Below are 25,423 nucleotides of genomic sequence, written 5' to 3' on the forward strand. Positions count from 1 at the left end.
ATAATTTACAAATGAAAGGAGTGATGTTCAACATACGAGGTGGGTTAGAAACTCTCAGGATCCAATACCCTTGTGAGGACGGGGGATAAGAACCCCTGGAGCTGGCACCCAGAGCTTCACGGAGAACCGCCCCAGATCCAGCTCCTTTGGTTCTGTGTCCCTTCGCTTCACAAGATTCTGTCCCCCGATTAGACCAGGAGGGTGTCTGCTCCAGCCCACAGAGTAGAACTGCCTCAGCCTCAGACGACTCCTTCCTCAAGGTGCTTGTGGGAGGCCCTGAAGACAGAGAACAGAGGCTTCACGAGCATTCAGGAACAGGTTCAAGGGCGGGTTTGGTACCTGCCTACTAATAAATGTTTGCACATGCGGCAGAATTCAGATCTCGACTCTTTCCATGTACCATACCACTTGGCAGTGAGGTTGTGGAACAGGAAGACATTTAACTCCTACCCACCTCCAAGTGCCAGAACCTACCAAGAGTAAAACCGAGAATATGATTTGTGTTGAACGACCAAACCGGCTTCGGTCACGATCCTCCTGTTCAAGGCGCAGCTCAAATCCACCTCCTCCAGGGAGCCTTCTCTGGTCATTCCAAGGCTAGAAACTCTCCCAGCAACTTTTGGCTAGACCAACCAGGACGCTCATGCACATGGGAACACTTTGTTAAATGTAATGCCAGGGCTGATTTTCAGGTGGGACACACAAACAGGGCCAATGGTCCCGGCTGTACACAGCTGGTATCTGTTCAGCTTGATTGACGCCTCTGCCCTTTGTAAAATACTTAGAGCATCATCCCTATTAAAGCCAGGTGTCAGCCTGGCATTCTCAGATGGAGCATAAGCTTCTTGAGGAGAGAAACCACACTTCTTGCTCCCTTGACCCTCGGCACCTATGGCAGCCTGGGCTGCGAAGCAGTTGGTAAGTACACCGTTACCTATAAATTGACTGGTTTATGGCTGAGAAATTTCTCACCATTCCAAACCTATACCACCACCTCAAGATTTTACTAAGTATTCACGGGGACCCTCTCTCTCAATCTCCTTCTCTCCTCTCTCCCTCCCTCCCTCTCGTATTCACAGACACACACGCATATTTGATCTTTTAGTTTTGCAGAGTTAAACCCTTGGTTCTAACTTCACTTTATTTCCCTTGGCTTCTTCAAGGACCTTTATAATGAAACAAATAACATTTTCCCTGAACTAGTAGATATGAAAGAGAGAGGAGGGCAGAGCAGGGACTTGGTGGCTAAGAGTTAATAAGCAAATCTGATGGGTATGCATTTGCATTGCAGATCCTATTTTTGCATAAGGCAGAGAGCTACGCTTCCCCTCCTAGCCTCACCAGGAAATCGCTACCCCCTCACTTTTCTCCTGCCTGGCTGCAAATCTTCTACATACCAACAAGGAAATCCAGCAGGGAGGAGACCAGACAAGAGACAAGGTACTGACAGGTAAAGAGCAGGAGTTCTTTGTGTTAACAAGAGGGAATCCAGCCCAACGTGTGCTCATGAACCTTCCTTCCATCACTAGTCTGTGGGTCTCCTGCCCCTACCGTTTGGAGATGCCTTAGTCAAATTCTCTTCGCCTGGAGGGGCTGGCACGGGGCACAAGAATCTGCCTCTGCCGAGCAGCCTCCTCTGTGAAGGCACAAAGCTGCATAAAATCCAATTTTCTGTTAATAAGGACAGGCTGAAAACTCACACGCACAGCCAAACTGCTTATTAATCTGCTCCCATCAGATGGAGGGAGGCAGAGATATGACAGGAACACTGCAGTCATCTTTGAGGGGCTGCAGCTTAATGAAAGTGGGGTAAGGCCTAAACTCTAAACACGCCAGAGTGCAGACATGTTGCCAAGGGACCAACAATCCTTCACAATAAGTCCCCCACCAGACAGGTATGTTCACCTTAATCCAGCAAACGCTACTGAGCACCTACTGTGTGTCAGCAGGGGAGACAGAGATGAAGGATCCTCTTACATCTAAAACTAATTGTTAGATGACACGAGTTCGGGAAAGAGTCCTGGGAATGGAGCTCATAGACGGGGGAAATTAATGCCCATAGGTGGAGGAGCAAGGGGTGAAGGGTCAGGGAAGTTCCATGTGGGTGTTCCTTGAGCAGCAGAGAAGGGCACACCGTGTGGGAGTCACATGTAGGATGCTGTGACTTAGAAGCATAAGGTGACTACCAGGAGCTGAGGCTGCTAAAACGAGGTAGCGCCAGTGGACAAGTGGGGCTGAATGTCAGCTACGGAGTCTGCACTTCATACTGTAAGAAATGGAGCACCATTAATAAGTTTTGAGCAACATTATGAGATGTACATTCCAGGACATTAATTAACTCCAGGGAGGCACAAATATTGAGGTGGGAGGTAGGGGAAGGCTCCCAAAAAAGTCCACAGAAGAAATGGCAAAGGCCTGGAGCCCCTCAGTAACTGTCCACTGCCTTCTCAATAAAGTCCAGACTCCAAAGAGAGCACCCAACGGCCTTTATGACCCAGCCTCTGTCTATCTTGTGTCATCCCCCTCCTCACACTCAACCTCCCAGTCGAGGTGAATTACGCTCTCTCAGATCCAGGTCCTTATGCGTGCTATTTCCTTCACCCATCTTTCCCCAATATCTCAGCTTCAATTCCTGAGAGTCTGGGTTATACGCACTTTCTGTTTCTGCATGCCCCATGGATGGTTGCATTACTCACCTCACTGTCTCATCAACACCTTCTACCAAATTCAGAGCCCGGTGTGGACAGAGACTGAGCCCGGAATGTCACAGCCTCCCAGCACCCAGCACACTGACTGGAAGCCTCTTACACAGGGGGCCAATGAATATTTGTTAAATGAATCAAAACAGAGCTTGTCGTTTTTCGAAAGTATTAAAATGCAGAGGAATTTATAAATAAGCTGAATCTTAAAACCTTTATGGGCAAAACTCAAGCAGCTAACACTGTCTTTACTTTCAAAAAGCACCTCTTTGCTCTTCATATTCAAAGACATAAGTGATCAAGCTGCCCTTCTCTGATCTTGTCTTTTCTTCCTAACCCTTCTGACAGGCACTGTAAAGTCCTCTCTGATTACACTTCTGAAAGAACTTCTTATTTACAAATATCCCCAATTTCAGAAACCTGCCACAGGAAGAGGTGTCCTCAGGAAAGAAATGAGGAATTGATGACATGTGAAACACTTCATAATACATTAGACTTTTTTTTTTTCCTTCTTCTCCCCAAAGCCCCCCAGTACGTAGTTGTATATTCTAGTTGTAAGTGCCTCTGGTTGTGCTACCTTAGACTTTTGAGAGCTTTCAGTAGCAATCCCCTTCTAGATTTAAATGTTTCTCTGTAGAACATTACCTCCTTGCCAGAGAGGGAAAATTAGCAAATCTTAACTCTAAAACAGGAAGTCATCATCTATGGAAGGAAAAAAATAACAACCACAACGACATGTACTGGGCATCCATTCTGCACCAAGGACATACATGCTGGCTGTGTTTATATCCATCATCTCTTTCCCCACAACCTCCCAGGCCATCATTCCAGATACTAAAACTAAGGCTCAGAGAAGGTAAATGATTTTCCAAAATGCAGAAAACTGCATTTTGAACTCAAGTCCATCCAACTCCAAACCTGTGCTCTTTCCGTTATGCCAACTACCTTGAATCAGAAACTTCAAAAAAAAGGAAAATAAAAAATTCATGACAACACAACCCAACGCAGAGCTTCATTTGTATCAGTTTGATTCAGACCCTGTCTAGAAGCAAGTTTACTATATCAAGCAAGAAATATAAGCAGTAAGCAGTTTCCTTTATCTCCTTGGGACCACTAGCAATAAGACTAGCACAGAAAAGGAGAAGAGGACGACCAAACACCAAGACAGATAATGACCAGAACTGGAGAGGCACCGGGCTGGACCCATCCCTGGCCACACACAGGTGCCAACACAACTGCTCCAGGAGGCCCGTGGAGCCCACAAGGTGAGGCACTTCTGCGCCTGGAAGGGTGCACATTGCAAAACAGGATGCAAATGTCACAGCATCTGGAATTTGAGCAGTCCTTGATGGCTGCACCTACACAAGCTCGCCCATCACGTCTGGAGTCTCAGCACATATAATCAGGCTTACACCAAAGAAATTATAAGGCCCAAAGACATTCCTGATTTGGGTTATAATCCTCCAAACTCTAACATCATCAAAAATTAGAGAAATGTGGGCAGGCCCAGCTCCCTTTCACTGTCCTAAATGAAGTTTCACCTTGAGTCACCATCTTCCTAATACTGCCTTCCCTTTTCCAATCACAACGAGCCTCTCTGGAACAGCATCCCCTCTACCGATAATCTTGCCAAATCCCACCCATGCTGTGGAGCTCAGCTGAAGGTCAACCTCCTCCCTCAGAGGTGGCTGGTGATTGTCTGTACCCACAATGGTCTCCCCCTGCTCTGACTACAAACACTGTCCCACTTAGCATTTACCTACACGTCTATCTAGATACACTTAGGACTAATGCACCTGACTCCAATGTTGCAACCTGGCATAGTGTTATTCACTCTTTGCTGCAGTTAAATTCAATAAAATACTCACCTACTCTGTTCAAGGCACTGAAGATACAGGAATGATTAAATCCCAGCCCTGTCCTTGTGGGACTCAGTCTAGTGGATGATAGACAATACAAAATAAAGCTGTACAAATATCATAATAGAGTACAAGATGCGATCCGAAGCATTAGTATCATATCACCCTGTTTATTTCCTTCATATCATTTAGCTCACTCTCTCACTGTTCGGTTTGTTCATTTATTTACTGTCGGTCTGTCCCCACTAAGAGACACAAGGACAGTAACCTTATCTGTCTGGTTCACTACTGTGTCCCCAGCACTCAATACAGACTTGGGCAAAGGAACACACTCACTGAAAGCAGTATCTGTGGAACGAGATAAACAGGCAGGGAAGTGTCAGGAACTATGAGCACTAAGTCCAACTGAGAGGTCCAGGCGATGCTTCAGTGACAAGGAGACCCCTGGGCTGGGATGTGAGAGTAAGGACCACACAGGGAAGGAGTGAGGCCAATCGAGAAGGGGCGAGAGGATGAGCAAAGGTAAGAAATGGCATCAGCGTGACAAAGGCAGTGGGGGCAAAGCCCCTAAATATTACTGCAGACCAGTTGTTCTCAAAGAGGGGTGATTTTGCGCCCTAGGGGGCATGCAGGAATGCCTGGAGACATTTTTGATTGTCCTGACTTGGGGTAGCAGCTGCTCCTGGCAACTACGAGAGGCTAGGGATGCTGCTAAACAGCCTACAACGTACAGAACAGCCCCCACCCCCACAACAGAGAATTATCTGACCTACAATGTCAGTAGTGCTGAGGTTTAGCAACCCTACTGCAGCCTAACATTCAAGGATGGACTGGTCAGAGAACATTACAGCTTTCTTCCAAAGTTCACGATTTCTAATCGTGCCAAATATCTTCTTTCGATTAGAATTTGGATCAGAGTAGCATTTGCTTGCCATCTCCCATAAGCTCTAAGAAAAGAACTATTCAGCAAGGAGTGTCCAGAACCTATCTGCCTTCTATTTTAGCCAAAATAAGACTTTCAACAGACATCAGTGAGCTCCCTAGTGCTACATATGGCCCCTGGGCCTGTATGATCTTCACCAAATATCACACAGTATCAATTTCCTTCATCTGTGGGCTATCCACCAGGATGCAGTTTTCCCTCTAAATTCCAGGACTCCAAACTACCCATCCCATATGCAAGGCAATGAGACAGAGAAAGATGAGGACAGGGGCTGGCCCGGTGGTGCAGCAGTTAAGTGCACATGTTCCGCTTCAGCGGCCCAGGGCTCACCAGTAGGGATCCCAGGTGCAGACATGGCACCGCTTGGCAAGCCACGCTGTGGTAGGCGTCCCACATATAAAGTGGAGGAAGATGGGCACGGATGTTAGCTCAGGGCCAGTATTCCTCAGCAAAAAGAGGAGGATTGGCAGCAGATGTTAGCTCAGGGTTAATCTTCCTCAAAAAAAAAGAAAAAGAAAGATGAGGACAACAGGAGGTAGCCCCCAATAGATGGATGGATGGTCAGACAGACAACGGATGAGCAGAGACAGATTTTTCAAGTTGCCAAAAGAGTGGAGTAACAGGAGCTGGGAAGTCAGCAAAGACAAAGCCCCTTTGTCTAGAAGTAGCAACACTGGGCAGGGCTGAGCCCACCCCTTGATAATGAAATCTGTGGTAGCTCCAAAACTTGTCGGGGCCTGACCCTCTGTTCAGCTTCTCACACTGCCTCACAGTTTCTTCTCTACAAGAGCTAAAAGTCTCAGGCTAAAATGGGTTTGCTTATTTTTGCCCTTGGCAAACAATTCAGTACTATCTGAAATGCCTGTGACTCTAAAAGAAAGAAGGATCACTATTTTCTTCTGCTGTAAGAGATCCAATGATGGTATATTTCAAAAAAGTAGATCCCAGACACTCAAAAAGGCTATCTCCTGCTCCATCTCAAATTCCACTGTCACATGAAGCTTCCCAAATTTCCTCATCTCTGAAGACAGCACAATACCACCCACCTTATAAGTCTTACTAATAATCCTAAAAAGAGCTTATTTAAATCAGAAACACTTACAAATGCCTCAGAAAATGGAAATTCAATTTACATCCATCTTTTCATGGAAACATCTGGTGGGCAGAGCAACAAAAGCCAGCAGTGGTGCCCCACACAGGGCAGGACACTCCTCCCAGTCCCAGACAAACATGGGACTTCTATCTAACATCGTAGCTCTATACAAAGCCAGAGCTGGAAACAAAGGACAGGTTACCCTAGAAAATCAAAACAGAAGTTGAAGTCAATGCTACAATTCTAAGCAAGATCTGCAACTCTCAAAGGAGAAAAATATCAGTATAGGCAGTGCCCAGCTTGGAAATGAATTGTCTTCCCAAAGTTCCTTTGTAAGTCGGTAAGTTTGTAAGTCCAAGTTCAGAACTTGGAATGCAAGCATTATTTTAAGTCCCAAACCAGCCCACAAAAGCTGACTGAATTTATAATATATCTGGTACACTACACACTTAGAGTGAAAATAGTAAAAAGCAATGTTCTGATATCATTTTTAAAATATATCAAAACGCTTAGAAAAACCAATAGACCACTCATCACTAGCCTTGACCTGGACCCAGAACCATGAGCTGGAGCCTGGACATCCTTTGATGCAAGACCTTACTGAAATGGGGTCCTGGGAAACTGAAAGGGGAAGAATGAGATGAACCCCAGCCTCAAGAGGAAAGAGGTTCTGGTGGAAGAAAAAAGTAGTCTAGCATCTTGCATCTGGAAAAGGAGGACCTGGTACCTACCCACGACATACTCTAAAGAACAGCAGTGCTAATTGTCACATCTAGAAGGGCACAAGGTACATGACAGAACAGCAGCCACCCTGCCTGCTACCTCAGCAGACACAATGGGCTGCCCAGAAAATAAATGAGCCAGCCTACTGCCACCACAGAACCAGGGAGGGGATTCCCAGAATGCTCTGCAGTGGTACGGATGGCCAGGGGCACTTAGAGGCAGGAAGGAAGTGGTTCCTATAGTTGCCAACAGTTGGTATAGGGAGTGCCCAGGGGCCACATTTGATTCTAGTAGATATGGTTAGGTCAGGAAGGAACTTCCTGAACTTTACAAAAGTGAAATACGTATGAAGTGATAAGGTTACATAATCAGATTTCTGGCGTCTTGAGAAGAGAACAGGGGGCAACAAGATAAAGAGCATGGGGAATGCCTTACTCAACAGGCACACTTACATACCTTTACCACAAGAAAGGTCCTTCATCCTCACTTGTTGCTGAATACTATACCTGGGTCAATGCCAAATACAAAAGTGATGCAAACTATTGAAACCAGGTTTGAAACTTGAGAAGGGTTATCATTTATCCACTTTGTACCTTCTTTAATCCTCCAAATAAAGTGTCAGTCTCCAGCTCAAATTCTTGGTCCAGTTCCTCTTCATGTTCTGACAAGAGAAACAGTGTCCATTAGTCACAAATCTAAATAAAACTGGGTTGGTTTAATAGCAGAGGCACTAAAAGGAATTGGAATACGTCCTGGAAAAGCTGCCTGTGGACTGAGCTCCAGCCATGGAAACATGTCACACTCCTTGACCTTCTGCTCCAGTTTTCTGTGATCTAAATTCCTGGAAACTTGTGGTGGGGCTGATGGAAATGTCCCCTTCAATTTGTAATAAGGGTCACAAAAGCAGACCAGTCAAGAGAAAAAGCCTCCAGCACAGGGAATCATGGGAGGCATTAGTGCAAATGCCCCACTAGTACAGGTGGTGAAAAGCTTTTTAAATAGACCATGCCAAAAGATGATGGTGATCACAGCCCCATGATATGACATAATGCTAACAAGATTATAAGATGGAGTCATATAATGGTAATGAGAATGTTTATAAGTAAACAATACAATTGATTTAAAACAAAAGATAGAACAAAATGTTCATTCAAATACTTCTTGAGGGTCTACAATAACCAGGCATGGTGTGAGATATTAGGAATGAAACGCAGCAAGATGGGGATGGCGTTTGTCCTGCTAGAACTTACTGAACACTGCAAAAGATAGATGAGCAAATAATAAGAAAGTATGATAGTGCTGAGGAGTGCCATGCTGTGGGAACTAAGGAGTGCTATGGGGGCTGAATTTTGGAGTGTCTACATGATGCCCAGTAGGCAGCTGGATGGGTATAGATGTAGCTCAAGAGAGTGTCCTAAGTTGGAGATAAAGATTTAGGAGTCTTCAGTATAAGGGTAATAATGAAGCCTCCAGAATAGCTGGGATCACTAAGGGCATAGACAAGAAAAGGGAAAATCAGCGTTGATCAGACCAACAAATATATAAGAAGACCACAGAAGACCAAAAGGGAGCTACCCAGAAGGACCCAAGGAAAACCAGGAGAGTATGCTGTCACTCCAACATAATCATGAAATGATGCTGGGTTCAGAGTAGAATCAAGGGGCAGATTCACACACGCTAGATGCAAACAGCAGCCCCAGCCTCAAAACACAGGCGACACTGCCCCCAAGGAACAACAGAGAGGGGAGCACTGGCCTGGGGTACCACACAGCACAACTCCGGGACACATTCCCATTGCACTCCACACGGTCCAGGAGGTGCCGTGCAGGTGTGTGACTGCAGCAGAGCCCTGGTCCTGTCTGTTACAACTGCACACAGGCCACATCCTGTATGTGTGTGCATGCTGTGTTGTGCACAGACTCAAGTGCCAGGGTACAGCCCACAAACAAAGCAAGCTACTGCAATCCAACCAAGAAGTGACAGGAACCCCTCGTGCACTAAAGCAGAGAGGGTAGGAGACTTCTCTGCCTTCTGCCTCTTCTGTTTTGGCTTCACTTTCATACAAAGTACAACCTCCAGAAACATCATGATGCAGAATTGAAACAAAGCAGAAACCTGAATTATTTTTTTTTCTTCTTTTTGAAGAGTACATTCGGAAGCCATAAAGTTTATATGCTAAGCTCCAGACTTCCTGAAGCTGGAACATATCTCCCTCTAGTGGGAAAAAGCAATCCTATGCAGACAGGAGAATTATGATGAAATCCTGTCCATCACTGTCTAATCAAAACACTATGAGACACATTTATAATTTTAAAGTTACTAGTAGCCACATTTTAGAAAGTAAAAAAAAAGTTTTATTAATTTTAGTATTTTATTTATTTTGATATATCCAAAACAATGTTTTAACATGGAATCAATATTAAATTATGAATAAGTTATTTTACATTCCTTTCTTCTAATTCTTCAAAATCCAATGTACATATTATCTTTACTGTACATCTCAATTTGAACTGACCACATTTCAAGGGCTCATAAGCCACATGTGGCCGATGGCTACAGTCACAGACGGCACAGCTCTAGACCAAAAATCCTCCCTCATGTTTTGGAAAATTTCTACAAATCATCCTTGTCTGATTTCTTGACACAAACAAACGCTGTACGGCATACAGTTTAAACTACAACTTAAACCCATTCACGGCCCCTTTGGAAATCACTGTTGAAGTTAACTGAAAAGGCACGGCTACAGAATTTGGTTGACATAGGAGAAAGGAAGCTAGGAAGGTAAGAACCTGTGGCAGGAGATCTTTCCCTGAAGAGCAGCCCTCAGAACTTCCCCTTCGAGGCAGGGTTCTCATATCCTCAGCCTTTGGGCAAGATGAGTTTTCATCATTAACTCCCATACACTCAAGAGGATGCTGCAGGAGAGAAGCCTTCTCTGCCTGAGCAATTCGTCCACACCACCCAGGCCTGACTGTCGGGCAGAGCCAGCTCTTTCTTCAAGGTGCCCTGGTTCCATTTCCCAAAATTCAGTGCTTCCTCCACAGACCTGCCTGAGGGCACAGAAATGAAGCAATTTCTGCGGATGAGCCCTCATTACTAAATCAGCTGTTGATTCTGCCCCTCCAACCACCACCCAACAGAAGGATATATCAAAGCCCCATTCTACCTACTGAGTGAGAGGATTTGCATTTTAATCGCTGCCAATGAGCTGTGGTGATAAACCGTTTACTTGAAAGCTCTAACTAACCTACCCCTTTCACCCTCAACATTTTGAGGGGAAATCAATTCTGGGGTGGCACAGGGCTAATTAGAGGGCAATAATCAGGAAGAGGGGAAAGCACGCACGCAAGCACACACCCTTGTCTGATACAAGCCACTGCCAGGGACGAGCACACCCAATCACGGCTTAACGCGTCCTGCTGTTTCCATGCATTTGAAAAATTCCAATCAGCTCCTACTGATTCTTTATTTCTCTAGGAAGCCTGTGGGTATAGCAGACTGTGGTTGAAAATGAGAGGAGGGAAAGGGAGCAGAAAAGATGGGCTTCTAAAGATAAGAGAACTTAATGGTAAGCAAATCTCAAGTATTCAAATGAAATATCATCTAGAAGAAGGATGATAAGGTGCTGGGTTTTCCATGATATTCTTGAGGCGTGGGGTGCCTTCTCTCCGCCTCTCTCCCAACTCCCACTCAGGGAATGAAAGAGTGATTTAGAAATAGCCCAAGCAAAAGCAAGTTATGTATGTAAATAGGATGCAAAGCGATAAAGGACATAAATGGCCCTCAAATCTCCCTAATAGGCTGTTCATCTGCTACTCACCTAAGGAATCCGGGGTCCTATCAAGGCAGACCACCAGGTGTGCAATTTGCATGGGAATCTTCAGGGCTCCCAGGAGAGGCAGAAGAAGCCCGAGACTGAGATGGAAACTCTCAAAGAGGAAGCCATAAATTCTGTGCATGTGCTTTGTGCTTGATCCAACAAGCACTGGCTGGGGGAGCAGGAGGAGTGAGGAGCTGTGGAGTCTAACACTGAGATTGCCTTCAAATGCTCCTCTAGCCCAGGCCCCGTTCCAAGTCATTGAGAGAGGTTTATTACCAGCCTTAAGAAAGCAGCCTCGGTGTCAACATAAGGGGAAAATGCCAGTGCAAACCTGAGAGGAAGGGATGGACCAAGAGACCCAGAATCCCAGGAGGAAGGCAGTGACTCAACTGTTTCTTGTGACCCTGGCCACGAGTAACAAGGGAAACGAGAGTGAAATATAACATGAAGCCCTGCCAGACAGAACACTGTGAGCCTCAGCTGCGCCTCACACCCACTATTGATGCTGGCCATCAAGACACCCTGTCTGGCACGGGCCCAGTTAAGTTGGCACATTCCACTTCAGCGGCCCGGGGTTCGCTGGTTTGGCTCCCAGCTGTGGGCCTATGCACAGCTTGTCAAGCCATGCTGTGGCAGGCGTCCCACATATAAAGTAGAGGAAGATGGGCACGGATGTTAGCTCAGGGCCAGTCTTCCTCAGCAAAAAGAGGAGGATTGGCAGCAGATGTTAGCTCAAGGCCAAAAAAAAAGACATCCTGTCTAGTTCTTGGCTCCTGCATTCTGCAGGGGACATGCACTTGGGTCCTTTCACAAATGATGTGTTAACTGAAGGCTCCCTGGTGACCCCATGGTTCCAAGGGCAAGGCCACCTATTCAAGAACAGGACTAGTGGCCTTTGTTTCCCCACTCTGAACTGGGCCCTCCAGAGTTACCAGTCATCTTGCAACCAAGTTCCTCTAATCACAAAAGCAAGTGGGAAAAATTACCTCTTGATTAACAAAGCCCATCCCCATAAAGGTTAGTGTGTTGCATGAACGATATAAAAGAATTAATCTATAGATGAGCTGCTTTATCCTTTTCTCATAAACTGAGATTAGTGATAAGTGATAAGAACAGGCATGTACAGGAATAAACAAAACGTAAAAGGTAAATATGCTCAATTATATTTGTATCCCACTTTAAGAACACCTATTACATAAAAACAAAGATACTGGAGGCAGCAATTCAAATAAATAATTTGCTCCATATTTGTTTAAACATCAGGGCTCCCTGGTGTCACAGAGTTTATTTAGAGACACATAAACTACTGATCATTGAAGATTAAAGAAAAGAAAATAAAGAGCCTGTGAAATGAAAATGCAAATCAACGGAGAGCATAATTCCATTTATAAAAATGTCACTAATATGCAACTTTTCAGAAAGACAGTTACTACATAAAAAGAAGGTGAGCCTGGGTCCTGCAAAGCTAAAAGAATCTAGGATACCTGTTTATTAGAAAGTAATCTTCCGAGAAAACAGAAAAACAGTAGAATTTATAAATGAATCCAAGAGCTTGTTCTTTGAAAAAGTGAATAAACTTGCTAAATAGACAAATCCTTTGGTAAATTTCCTAAAACAGGAGAAATGAGACACAAGTGGGATTTAAAACATTGTAAGAATATGATATACAACTGTATGGTAATATTTTTGAATCTTCAATGAAATGGAAAAATATAAATTATTCAAACTGATTTAAAAAGAAAACCTAAATATATCAATAACCCTGAAAGAGACTGAAAAGTTTTCAGTGACCCATACCTAGACAAACTTAAAAGTGAATGATCCCAAACTTTGATGCAGACATTACATATTCTACTTAAACAGTTCCATAACATGAAAAAATCAAACGAAAAGCTTCCCCATTCATTTTATACAGTTAACAGAACGCTAATACTGAACTCTGAGTATGAAACAAAAAAATAAAACTACAGGTCAACCAATCTCACTTAGAAATTATTAATATTTTTTTTAAATTTGGAAACAAGCAGCATATTTAAAAACACCAAGGTCAAAGATTTGTTGTAGGATTCCATGTAAACCACATTGGAAAACTGGTTACTTCAAAATATCAATCAATAGCTTGAAAAAGGAAAACTCTGTAATCATCTGAATAGGTACATTAAAAATGGGTAAAATTCAACATTTATTGCTGATTTTTAACATTTAGTAAAAAGGGCTAGAAGGATTCCCTTAATGTGATTTGTAAAAAAGGGGAAAAAAAGCAAAGCTTCTTCAACTTTTCACTAAGATTAAAAACAATCCAGAGATTTCCACTGAAGATATGAGTAAAATAAGGACGGCATTCTTTCCCAATTTATATTGTTCTAGAAGTCCTAACTAAGCAATAAGAGATGAAGCAAAGCCATTATCATTACTTGTAGATGATATTGTCTAAATCCAAAACCAGGACAAGCAAATGATAAGCCAATGGAACATTAAGAGAATTCAATAAATTGTTGGAATATGAAATAGATAAACTAAAACATACCTTTACTATAGACCAGAAATAATCAGCTAGAAAATATAATTGGAAAATATCCCAATCCCAAAGGGGAAAAAAGACAGAAATAATCTCAAGAGGAATCTTAGCAGGGCCTGTTATGAAGACGACCATGAGTCTTTATTAAAAGAAGTAACAGAAGACCTTAAGTAAATAAAGGAAAAATACCATCTTCCTGTTTGGAAAGATACAATATTATAAGAATGCCAATTATTTACAAATTAATTTCTAGGGTTACTGTAATTCTAATTAAAACCCTAATGAGATTTTTTTAGAACTTGTCATTTCAAATACGTATGTGGAAGAATAAACCAATAAGAATAACTAAGAAAAGTGTGGAAATGAAGAATGATGAGTGGTAACGTACTCCACCAAATGCTCAAACATTTTATAAAACAAAAATAATTAAAACAGTACAGTACTCATGTAAGAATTGATTGAGAAATGAACGAAATAGAAAAGACAGCTCCCTCATAACGGTCTGGAATATGGATACAAATTTAGTACATGATCAAGATTGCATCATAATTCAATATGGAAAGAAATATTTAATAAACAGTGTTTGGTTATCTATTTGGGGAAAAAATTAAAAAATAACTTAACTCTTCATATCATATACCAAATACACGTGAGATGGATTAAAGAATAAAGGTTCAACTTGCTGAGAATACAGTAAGGTGGACCATCTCCAACAGAAGTGTGAATTGGCACAGCCTTCCTGGAGAACAGTCTGGGTATATCCATCAAAAACCTTAAAAACATTCATGTGGTTTGACTCTATAATTCCTCTTCTAGAAATCCTCCAGAGAAAAACAATCAGATACAATTCAGCAATACAAATAGATTCCTTAGAAAATAAATGAGCTCAGCATTCAATTCATGAAGCTGGAATAAAAAGGAGCAGAGCAAACCCAAAGAAACATGAACGAAGGAAATAATAAGGGCAGAAATCAATGAATTGGAGAACAAAAAGAAACCAGTGAGAAACTGAGCAAAGTCAAAAGCTTAAAAGAATAATAAGGTCTCTGGCACAATTAATCAAAAAAAAGCAAAATAGGAGGGAAGAGAGGAGAAGTGGAGAGAAAAACAAGGGAAGTTAGGGAGGGAGTGAAGGAGGAGATATAAATAAACAAAATATACAATAAGAAAGAAAAGCCAACAACAACTTTTAAAATAAGAGTATTAAGGGCCACAATATACCAATCAAATGGAAAACCCACATAAAATGCATAGATCCCTAGAAAGCTACAAAATGTCAAAATAGGTACAAGAAGAAATAGAAAATCTGAACATAAACCAATAGGTAGTAAACTGAAACACCAGTCTTAAGACTTCCCCTCCCAGATGCTTTTGCAGGTTACCTCCTAGCACCAATGGTTTCCACCGATGAGAATTCAATTGTTTTCATTCCAAGAACTGCATTAAACTGATAGGAACCACAAAAATACATGGCCCTCTTTTAGGCAGAGGCATTAATTCTTTCAAGGTTACTGCATGGCACATTGTATCTTTCCTCATTAATCAGACAACATAAAACATAAAGTGTTTTAACATCTACTGAACCATAAGGCACAAACCTAATGCAGTAGGTCTGGATTAGCCACAACAATGCAGAGCACCAGGGGAGGGGTCACCAAGCATAGCAAACCCCCCCAAAGTATTTCCACATGACTTTGAGGCACTGTATGCTCAGTAGAGTTGGGAGGAAGAAGGGGTATTCGCTTCAGTCCTGGCTGTGATTTACCAAGAGATTCCCTTTGACTAAGGCTGGTAAAATCAGTCTGCAGTCTCTAATGGCCTGACAACTCTGCCACTGCGGACGAGAGAGAGCAGTGAACAAGATGCCTGCTCCGTGCCCAGAGAAAGCAGGCATGCAGATACCACCGCTCGCACTTCACTTAACAAGTAAGTTTTCAGCCTCTAGTATGTTCGAGGCACAATATTTACTCCAGATACAAATGTCCCAAAAAACTTCACAGAAGAGACAGTTTTCCCAGCGACGGTTTTCCCAGTGACCTACTTCTATAACGCAGGTAAATAGCACTTTTTGCTGAATTAGAAAGTTAGACATAGAGCCAAGAAGGTTCAACATCATACCAGTTAAACACACTTTGGCAAGACAGGGGGATCCGGCTTCCACGAGCTGAACTGGCAAAAGCATTAGAGAAAGAAGATATTTCTTGGAAGTGGCCTGAGAAACACTTTGGCACTGACACTAAAAGGAAAAGCACAGAAGGGGCCAGCCCTGTGGTCAAGTGGTTAAGTTTGTGTGCTCCACTTCAGCGGTCCAGGATTTCGCCACTTCGGATCCTGGGTGTGAACCTAGCACCGCTCATCAAGCCAGGCTGAGGCGGCATCCCACACAGCAGAACTAGAAGGACCTACAACTAGAATATACAACTATGTACTGGGGGGCTTTGGGGAGAAGATGGAAAAAAAAGAAAAGAAGACTAGCAACAGATGTATGCTCAGTTGCCAATCTTTAAAAAAAAAAAAAAAAGGAAAGCATAGAAGATAAAAGAAGCTTCAGGCTAGGGAGTGGTCAGTAAGTCAAACAGCAGGACGGCCTCTGGATCAGCGGAGGTGCAGAAAAGTTTTGTACTGTCCACAGAAGGATCCTCTCCTGTTCCCATCCCTGCAGCTACCATACACAGAAAGGAAAAATGCTGTTCCAGTGGAATAAAACTTTAAATTTCAAAGTTTAATAATAGAATAAATGAAAGGGCTTCCCCTTTAAAACAAGCTGCTTTAGGAAATTAAATCATCAGTAAATATGAGTGGCAGAATAGAAAAAGTTGGGGGTCTAGAGTTGGACAGACCTAGGGTTAAACCCAATTCCATTATTTATCATATGTGACCTTGGACAAGTTGTATTTTTCAGCCTCAGTATTCTCATCTGGGTAAAGAAGTATAACACCCATTGTGGTAGAGAGACTCCAAAGACGGCTGTCATCCATTCCTTATCTCCCTGTACATGCATACTGCTCCAGTGTAGTCTTTCCTCCTCTTGAATCTGGACTGGGCCTGTGATTTGCTTTGACCAATATATGAGGTGGAAGTGATCTATACAACTTTTGTGCACTTGCAACACTCCCTCTTGGAACCCAGCTGCCCTGTTAATGAGAAGAGAAGGCCATGTCGAGAGCAACAGAGAGAGAACCACAGCACTCCAGTCCACAGCCCCCAGCTGAGCTCGTGGCTCACAGCCAGCCATGTGACCGAGCCATCTTGGACATCCCAGCCCAGCTGAGCCACCAGAAGACTGCAGCCCCAACTAACTGCACAAAGCAGAAGAACTGCTCAGCTGAGTCCAGTCTAGATTTACTAAAAACAAAGTATCTCAGAACATGAAAATCAATCAATGTAATTCATCACATCAAGAGGCTAAAACAGAAAAACCACATGTTCATACCAACAGATGCACAAAAAGCATTTGACAAAATCCAACACCCATTCATGATTAAAAACTCTCAGCAAACTAGAAATAGAGGGGAACTGCCTCAACTAGATAAAGAGCATCTACAAAAAACCTACAGCTAACATCATACTTAATGGTGAGAAACTAGAAGTTTTCCCTCTAAGATCAGGAAAAAGGCAAAGATATCCCCTTTCACCACACCTTTTCAACTTTGTACTGGAAGTCCTAGCTAATGCAACAAGACAAGAAAACGAAATAAAAGGTATACGCTTTGGGAAGGAAGAAAGAAAACTGTCTTTGCATGCAGATAACATGATTGTCTATGTAGAAAATCCAAAGAATTGACAAAATAACTCCTGAGATTAATAAGTGATTATAGCAAAAATACAAGATACAAGGTTAATACACAAGTCAATCACTTTCCCATATATCAGCAACAAACAAGTGGAATTTGAAATTTAAAACAATACCATTTACAATTAGCACCCCCAAAAATGAAATACTTAGGTATAAATCTTAAAAAATATGGCTAAGATATACAAGCATACCTCATTTTATTTTGCTTTGCAAATACAGCATTTTTTACAAGACCCTCCACCAGCAAATAGATTATGAATCACTGAAGGCTCAGATGATGGTTAGCATTTTTTAGCAATAAAGTATTTTTTAACTAAGGTATGTACATTTTTTTAGACATAATGCTATTGTACACTTAATAGGATACAGTATAGTGTAAACATAATTTTCCTATGCACTGGGAAACCAAAAAATTTGTGTTACTCACTTTATTTCAATATTCACTTTATTGTGGTGGTCTGGAATCAAACTTGCAATATCTCCTGTATATGAGGCAAACTATAAAAACTATGACAAAAGAAATCAAGGAAGAATTAAATAAATGGAGAGATAATACATGTTCTTGGAGAGGACAACTCAGTATTGTCAAGACATCAGTTCTTCCCAGCTTGATCTGTAGATTCACTGAAATTCCAATCAAAATCCTGACAGGTTATCTTGTGGATATCGATAAACTGATTCTAAAGCTTATATGGAGATGCAAAAGATACAGAACAACCAACACACTACTGAAGGAGAAGAGCAAAGTCGGACTAAAACTACCCAACTGCAAGACTTTTACTGTAAAGCTACAGAACTCAAGAGAGTGTGGTATTGGTGAAAGAACAGACAACGAGATACATGGAACAGAATAGAGAGCCCAGAAATAGATCCACATAAATATAGTCAACTGATTTTGACAAAGGATCAAAGGTAATACAATGGAGGAAAGATAGTCTTTTCAAAAAATGATGCTAGAACTAGACATCCATGTGCACGAAAATGAATCTAGAAACAAACTTTGCACCCTTCACAAAAATTAACTCAAATGGATCATAGATCTAAATATAAAACTCAACACTACAGAACTCCTAGAAGATAACATAAGGAAAATCTAGATGACCTTGGCTATGGCAATGACTTCTTAGATACGACACCATAGCCACAATCCATGAAAAAAAGAATTGATGAGCTGAACTTATTAAAATTTAAAACTTGTGGGGCCAGCCCCATGGCCAAGTGGTTAAGTTTGAGTGCTCCGCTGTGGTGGGCCAGGGTTTCGCCGGTTCGAGTCCTGGGCACGGACATGGCACCGCTCATGGGGCCATGCTGGGACAGCATCCCACATGCCACAACTAGAAGGACCCACAACTAAAAATACACAACTATGTATGGGGGGGCTTTGGGGAGAAAAAGAAAAAAAAATTCTTTTAATTTAAAAATTTAAAACTTGTGCTCTGTGAAGAGACACTGTCAAGAGAATGAGAAGACAAGCCACAGACTGGAAGAAAAGATTTGGAAAAGACACACTTGATAAGGACATCAGCTAAAATATATAAAGAACTATTAAAGCTAAAGAAGGGAATGAACAACCCAGTTAAAAAATGGACAAAAGACCTAAGCAGACACCTCACCAAAAAAGATATATAGATGGCAAATAAGCCTATGAAAAGATGCTCAACATCGTATGTCATCAGGGAAATGCAAATTAAAACATCAATGAGATATCACTACTCAACTATTAGAGAGGCCAAAATTCAAAACACTGACAACAACAAATGCTGGCAAGCATGTGAAGCAACAGGAGCTCTTTCATTGTTTGTGGGAATCGAAAATGGTACAGTCACTTTGGAGGACAGTGGTGATTTCTTACAAAAATAAGCATACTCTTGGGGCTGGCCCTGTGGCCGAGTGGTTAAGTTCACGCACTCCGCTGCAGGCGGCCCAGTGTTTCGTCGGTTCGAATCCTGGGTGCGACATGGCACTGCTCATCAAGCCACGCTGAGGCAGCATCCCACATGCCACAACTAGAAAGACCCACAACTAAGAATATACAACTATGTACCGGGGAGCTTTGGGGAGAAAAAGGAAAAAAATAAAATCTTTAAAAAAAAAAAAGAAGCATACTATTACCATAACGATCCAGTCATCACTCCTTGATATTTACTCAAAGGAGTTGAAAACTTATGTCCACACAAAAACCTGCAAGCAGAGGTTTATATTATCTTTCTTCATAACTGCCAAAACTTGGAGGCAACCTAGATGTCCATCAACAGGTGAAGGTATGAATAAATTGTGGTACACCCAGACAATGGAATACTATTCATCACTAAGAAGAAATGAGCTATCAAGCCATGAAAAGTCATGGAGGAACCATAAATGCATATGACCACAGAACTCCTAGAAGATAACATAAGAGAAACGAAATGAAAGCAGCCAACCTGAAAATGCTACATTGTCTGATTCCAACTATACAACACTCCGGAAAAGGAAAAACTATGGAGATGGTAAAAAGATTAAGTTGTCAGGAGTTTGGGGAAAGGGAGGAATGAATAGGCAGAGCACAGAAGATTTTTAGGGCAGTGAAACTACTCTGTATGATACTATAATGATACACACGGAATTATACATTTCTCAAAACCCATAGACTGAACACCACCAAGAGTGAACCCTTACTGTAAACTATAGACTTTGAGTGATAATGATGTATCAACACAGGGTCATCAATTGTAACAAATGTACCACTCCAGTGCAGGATGTTAATAGTAGGAGAAGCTGTGCATGTGTATGTAGGTGGGAACTCAGCATTTTCTGGTTAATTTTGCTGTGAACCTAAAACTGCTCTTAAAAATAGTCTATTTAAAAAGGGGAAAAAATCTCACAGAATAGTGAGAAATAATAAATGGTAGTTATTTTAAATCACAAAGCTTCAGGGTGGTTTGTTATGCAGAAATGGATAATTAAGATGACTACGTATGGAAAAGACTGTCGATTAACTGCTAATATCCATTCTTTCTTCCTCTATAATAAAACCCTTGAGTTTAGCTAGATAAATGTCCTCCCAACCAAAGATTACACTTACTAGCTTCCCTCAAGGTTGATGTGACCACAGGACTAGGTTCTAGCAAGCAGTACGTGAACACATAAAATATAAGCAACTTTCAGGTCATGCTCTAAAAAGCAGAGGGCCTGTCCCCCCTTCCCTTCCATCCTTACTGCTGGGAAGAAAGTGAACATGACAGCTAGAGCTGGAGCAGCCACCTCATATCATGAGGTGCAACCACATGTTGAGGACAGCAGAGGAATATGGCAGAAACAGCCAGGGTCTCTCATGCTATCTAGACATCCATACCAGCCCTGGACTACAGTTATTTTGGAGGCTGTGTTTCTGCAGCCAAGTTTGTCTTCTAAAGATTACATTAGACAAGGTGCACAAAGTGCCTACTATGGTGTCTGACACAGAACAGGTCAGCTCCTTCTACGTGGGCCCTGAGAGCTCAGAGACTCCAGCAGGGAATGTGGCTACTGGGCATCCTTGACCAAAAGACGGCCCTCACCTCCTTTAGATGGTCAGTCTCTAAAACCGAGCCATGGTGTTGAGTGGGACATATTAGAATGGGAGAAAAGTCAATCCCGGTGATGCAGACCCAAATCAATGCCTGTGATCCATAAGGAGGTAGATGCCGAGGGCAGAGCACTCTCCGCTGTGCTTCCCCAAACTGACCTTTGCCATTTTAAGTGACCAAAACTACTTTCTGCATACTCCCCTGCCTTCAAGATAAAGTCCAAACTCCTCAGCTGAATATACAATGTCTTTCACAATCTATCCCTGTTTTTTGATCTAAGCTCCACTCCTGCTACTCTCCCCTCACTCTCTACACGGCAGTCCTACTGAGTTGTTTGTAGTTCCCAGATCATGCTACAATCTGGGATGCCATCTCCCAATGGCATTGCACAAGCTTGTCTATTTGCCTGCAAACTCATCTCTGTCCACAGATCCTCTGCCGTCTTCTCTACCTGGCTGACTCCTATTCTTCCATAAGTCAAGGCTCACCATCACCTCTAAGAAACTGTCCTCGACTATGGAAGAGACCACCTATGGTCCCTCCAAAATTCTTTCTCCCATTCTTTCACAGTACGAGAAGTCTGAAGCAGCACATGGCCACCAAGCTGCAGACAATATTTCCCAGTCTCTCTGCTATGACCATGGAACTTGGTGCTGGCCAACTGGGTGTGAGCAGAAGTGACAAGGGTAACTTGCCAAGCTGCCCTTAAAGAAAAGGTTGGTTCCCATCCCCCTTCCTATGGGCTGGAATATGGACTTGGTGATGATTCCTCTACAACACGCACATAAAAAACAGCAGAACAAGAAAAGGAAAGGAGTCTGGGCCTCCAACACCACAAGCTGCCTCCATATGTCTGAGAGGAGTGATGGCAAGAATAGGTTACTGCCGATTCTGAATGCATATCCCCTCCATGGCCTTCAATAGCCATTGAATCAAACTCTCCTATTACAGAAGACCAGCCATGGGATCACCAAAAGGATCCAGAATTCCAGGATTAGGGTGGAAAACTACACTGACTCAGGTCATTGATTCAAACTGTCCAAGACGAGGGGAAAGCAAAGCGGGGACCAAGTCATCCCAAGCCCATTAGATCATCTTCCTGAATCTTCCACATCTGACCACTCCCTCCCCTCCTCCTTTCTTGACACAAGTTCAGAAAAGTGGGGGCCTTACCTCTGGAGACTTTGTAAACTTCATAGAAAGAATAGAAGTGGAAGCCGAGTGAGGCAAGCAGGTAAAGAGCCAGTTCCCAACGGGGCAGCATTGCTCCTTGTGACAAAGGGTCCCGATGCGCACGCTGAGAGTTTCTAGGAAGAGAAACAGAAGTAAAAACATTAAGACATGGACATGACACTAGAGAACAGCATCTTATCACCAGTCAGTTCGCTCACTCTCCCAGGGACCCATCGCTATTCAAGATAAACCCTCAGTCACACCGCCCACCTGTGTCCCACACACACACACATGCCCTGCCTGCCTGGGGTGGGCAGGTCTTTCCCTATGAGCTCCCACAGCCTCCCATCACAGTGTACACCAGACAGTTCTGTCCTCATTGCCTGACATACATGTCTGCCCCGTGAAGTGGACCTTTAGAGAGCAGGGTGCGTGATCTCTGAGTCCTCAGTACCTGGCACACGGCGTAGAATGCAGCAAGAAGGGATACTAAGTACTCCATGAATAATAAATGGCTTCAAAATCTTGAACAAAAGAAAAGCTCAAATCATCTCCCAACCTCTTCAAAACCAACGGCCTTAGCCTTCTCATTCTATCCTTCAAATGTCATCCCGTAGTTGTTCATAAGAATGGCTTAATAAAAACTCCTCCGTCTTCCATCTTCCGTGCACTTCTTAAAGGGAAGCTAATGACATAACCCCAGGCAGCCGTGGCAGACGCTGCTCGTTGCCCACCCTGCAATATTCAGTCTCCTTTCTTACAGAGTAATTGAATTTTTATCTGAACACATGGATGCTGAGCTCAACTTTATAGCATAGACAAGTGTGGATACTTGAATAGTTCTGGCTGTGTAGCTGTGGTCATCCTCTTCCTACTGGATAGAGTTGAACAGCCACCTTGGAGCAAAAGCTGAAAGCTATACAGAAAAACAAGACAGAGGTGCCTCAGTTCCTGACTCCATATACCACCCCAGCCCCAAACTGCCCTGGACCACTGATACCTGGACTACTACATGAAAGAAAAATGTACTTCTAGGTTATTTAACCTCTGCTAATCTAGATCTCTCTGTTATGGGAGCCATGTCTATATTCTTTTTCTTTTCGCTGGAGGAATTGTCCCTGAGCTAACGTCTGTACCAGTCTTCCTCTATTTTGTATGTGGGATGTCGCCTCAGCATGGCTTGATGAGCAGTGTGTAGGTCCACACCTGGGATCTGAACCTGTGAACCCCAGGCCACCAAAGCACACAAACCTAACCATTATGCCATCAGGCCAGCCCCCCATCACATCTATATTCTAAGCAACAGGGCAGGTGATGGAAAGTTAGGTCCTAAACTTCCATCTGCAAATTAAATAATCAGTTCCCAAGCAACAAAGAGTTAGCTAAATGTGAGCCCTTTTATGATTCTCATTGCTTCTCAAATACGCGTCATTGTGGATGCCCAATTAAATTAAGAGCAAAAATTTAAGCCCTGAGTAAGCACTTCTAATATGTGATGGTAATGCCAAAAAATCAGAATTCACACGTTATCTCATTTTATTTTCACAACAGCCTAGCGAGGTAGGTGTTTTACAGACGACAAATGTGAACTCCCTTCTTCAGGCTAGGAGGGGACAGAGCAGGAAGGGAAAGAAACTTCGGCTTCCATAAAGTATGAGGTCAGAAGTCAGTGGACTAGAGAGCCTAAAAGTCAGTTTGGTCTGGGTTTCTCCTGCAACCTAAGAGATCCAGAGCAGACACTCAAGCTTTCCATCCCTAGCTCTAAGCCCTATAGTACTTCCACAACGCCTTCTCAGTTTCCCCCACTACTTTTCAGAACCACTTCTAGCTTCATACATTTCTAGTCACACTTTATTTTTAAATACCTGGCATCTCCTAGAATATTTTAAGGTTTCTTTCTGGAATTTTGTAGGAATGTGCTAGTGTTCTCCTAGTGGGAAGTTAACTTTAACCTCTGGGTTTTATGTTTCTACTTTCAAAGCATGTTAGTATTATATTGGATGACCTCCTCACCTCATTAAGAATCTTTGATCAGCAAAGAGCTGAACTGCTAAACGTGCTACTGAAATTTGAACATGAATAATCTTGGAGATTAAATGAAAGTTCTAGAAGCTCTGCTCTTTAGAAGCTTTTCAGGGACATTCTCTTCTAGGTCAATTCCCCTGCATTAATGATTTAACTGTCAGGGAACTAGAAAGCTCAGCGTTATAATATTTCCCTTTTTGATGCTGCTCTTAGCTACACTGTATATGTTCTGTAGACACATATACAAAGATACATGGGAGTGAGGAACAAAGCAGCAGGGCTGTGTCCTCACATGTAAAACTTGGGGATGGGACCAAATAGCCTTCCCCTGACAGCACAGTGGTGAATTCCACATCAAGCAGACCTGAGTGGAGTCTAGGCTCTGCCCTTTACTGGCGGAGGAACTTAAGCGGATCACAACCTAGCAGATACGTCTCCTCATAGGGTTTTTGAATGGATTAAAAGTAAAATGCTCATCCAGGACCTGGCACAGACTAAGCACTCAATAAACATTAGCTATGATCTGTCCAGCAATACCAGTTGGTGGATTTAATTCACCAGGAGCCTACCTAGCTAGAGCCCTGGTTCTCTTCCCAAATTGATGAAATCTATCTGACCTCCCACGGGGGGTTACCCGCTGCTTGCTCAGCAGATCAGCACCCCCAGCCCAGCGCTCTCTCTGATGTCCTACTCCTCTTCTTCGCCCGACACCAACCCAAGGACACCCCAGTGGGGGCCACCTGCAGAGCTTTCTGCCCAGCATCTTTTCCCCACCACCTCTCTTCTTATCCCCAAAGGAATGACATGTAGTACTCTCACTTCTCTTGCCCCATCACTCACAATTCCAGGAATGCCATCTCAAAACGCTATCACTACATGGACACTCACCTGTCTTTCTCAATAGATCTTTCTTCCTTACACCTCTCTTCAACTCTTCCCCACTTACCTCAAGGAAATTTTACTCCCCCACTGTTCTTTTCTCTTTTCATTTCAGCTGTGCACCCAGAAAGCCAATCAGAGTAGATATGTTTTAAAGGATTTAATGACACTACAGTATCAGAGAAAATAAAGTAATGCACTTGGGAATACAACTAGAGCTTTTAAAAAATGTCCAAACCCATAATGGTTTCCAAAAACTCTGTCACAAATTCTCAAGTTTCTATTTCTCATTCTCTAAACAAGCATGCTATTCGTCAGGCATACGCTATCATGATGAAATCAAAGAGGTC

At 42.8% G+C, this 25,423-nt stretch overlaps 1 protein-coding gene across 14 annotated transcripts in view; it reads right to left on the minus strand.

Moving 5' to 3' along the window:
* Window positions 1-25,423, minus strand: part of HHAT (hedgehog acyltransferase) — a 309,501-nt gene that overhangs the window by 272,995 nt on the left and 11,083 nt on the right. For 13 of the 14 annotated variants that reach the window (XM_070591304.1, XM_070591299.1, XM_070591298.1 and 10 more), the window contains exons 2-3: window positions 22,170-22,303; window positions 7,911-7,978 (exon numbers count right to left, since the gene is read on the minus strand). In XM_070591304.1, coding sequence (XP_070447405.1) covers window positions 7,911-7,978; window positions 22,170-22,303 — 202 coding nt within the window. Of the gene's footprint in view, window positions 1-7,910; window positions 7,979-11,137; window positions 11,406-22,169; window positions 22,304-25,423 lie in introns of those variants that run through there. The other variant, XM_070591294.1, reaches the window with a different exon arrangement.

This window comes from Equus przewalskii, chromosome 23, assembly GCF_037783145.1.
Source record: "Equus przewalskii isolate Varuska chromosome 23, EquPr2, whole genome shotgun sequence".
NCBI classification, from domain to species: Eukaryota; Metazoa; Chordata; class Mammalia; order Perissodactyla; family Equidae; genus Equus; species Equus przewalskii.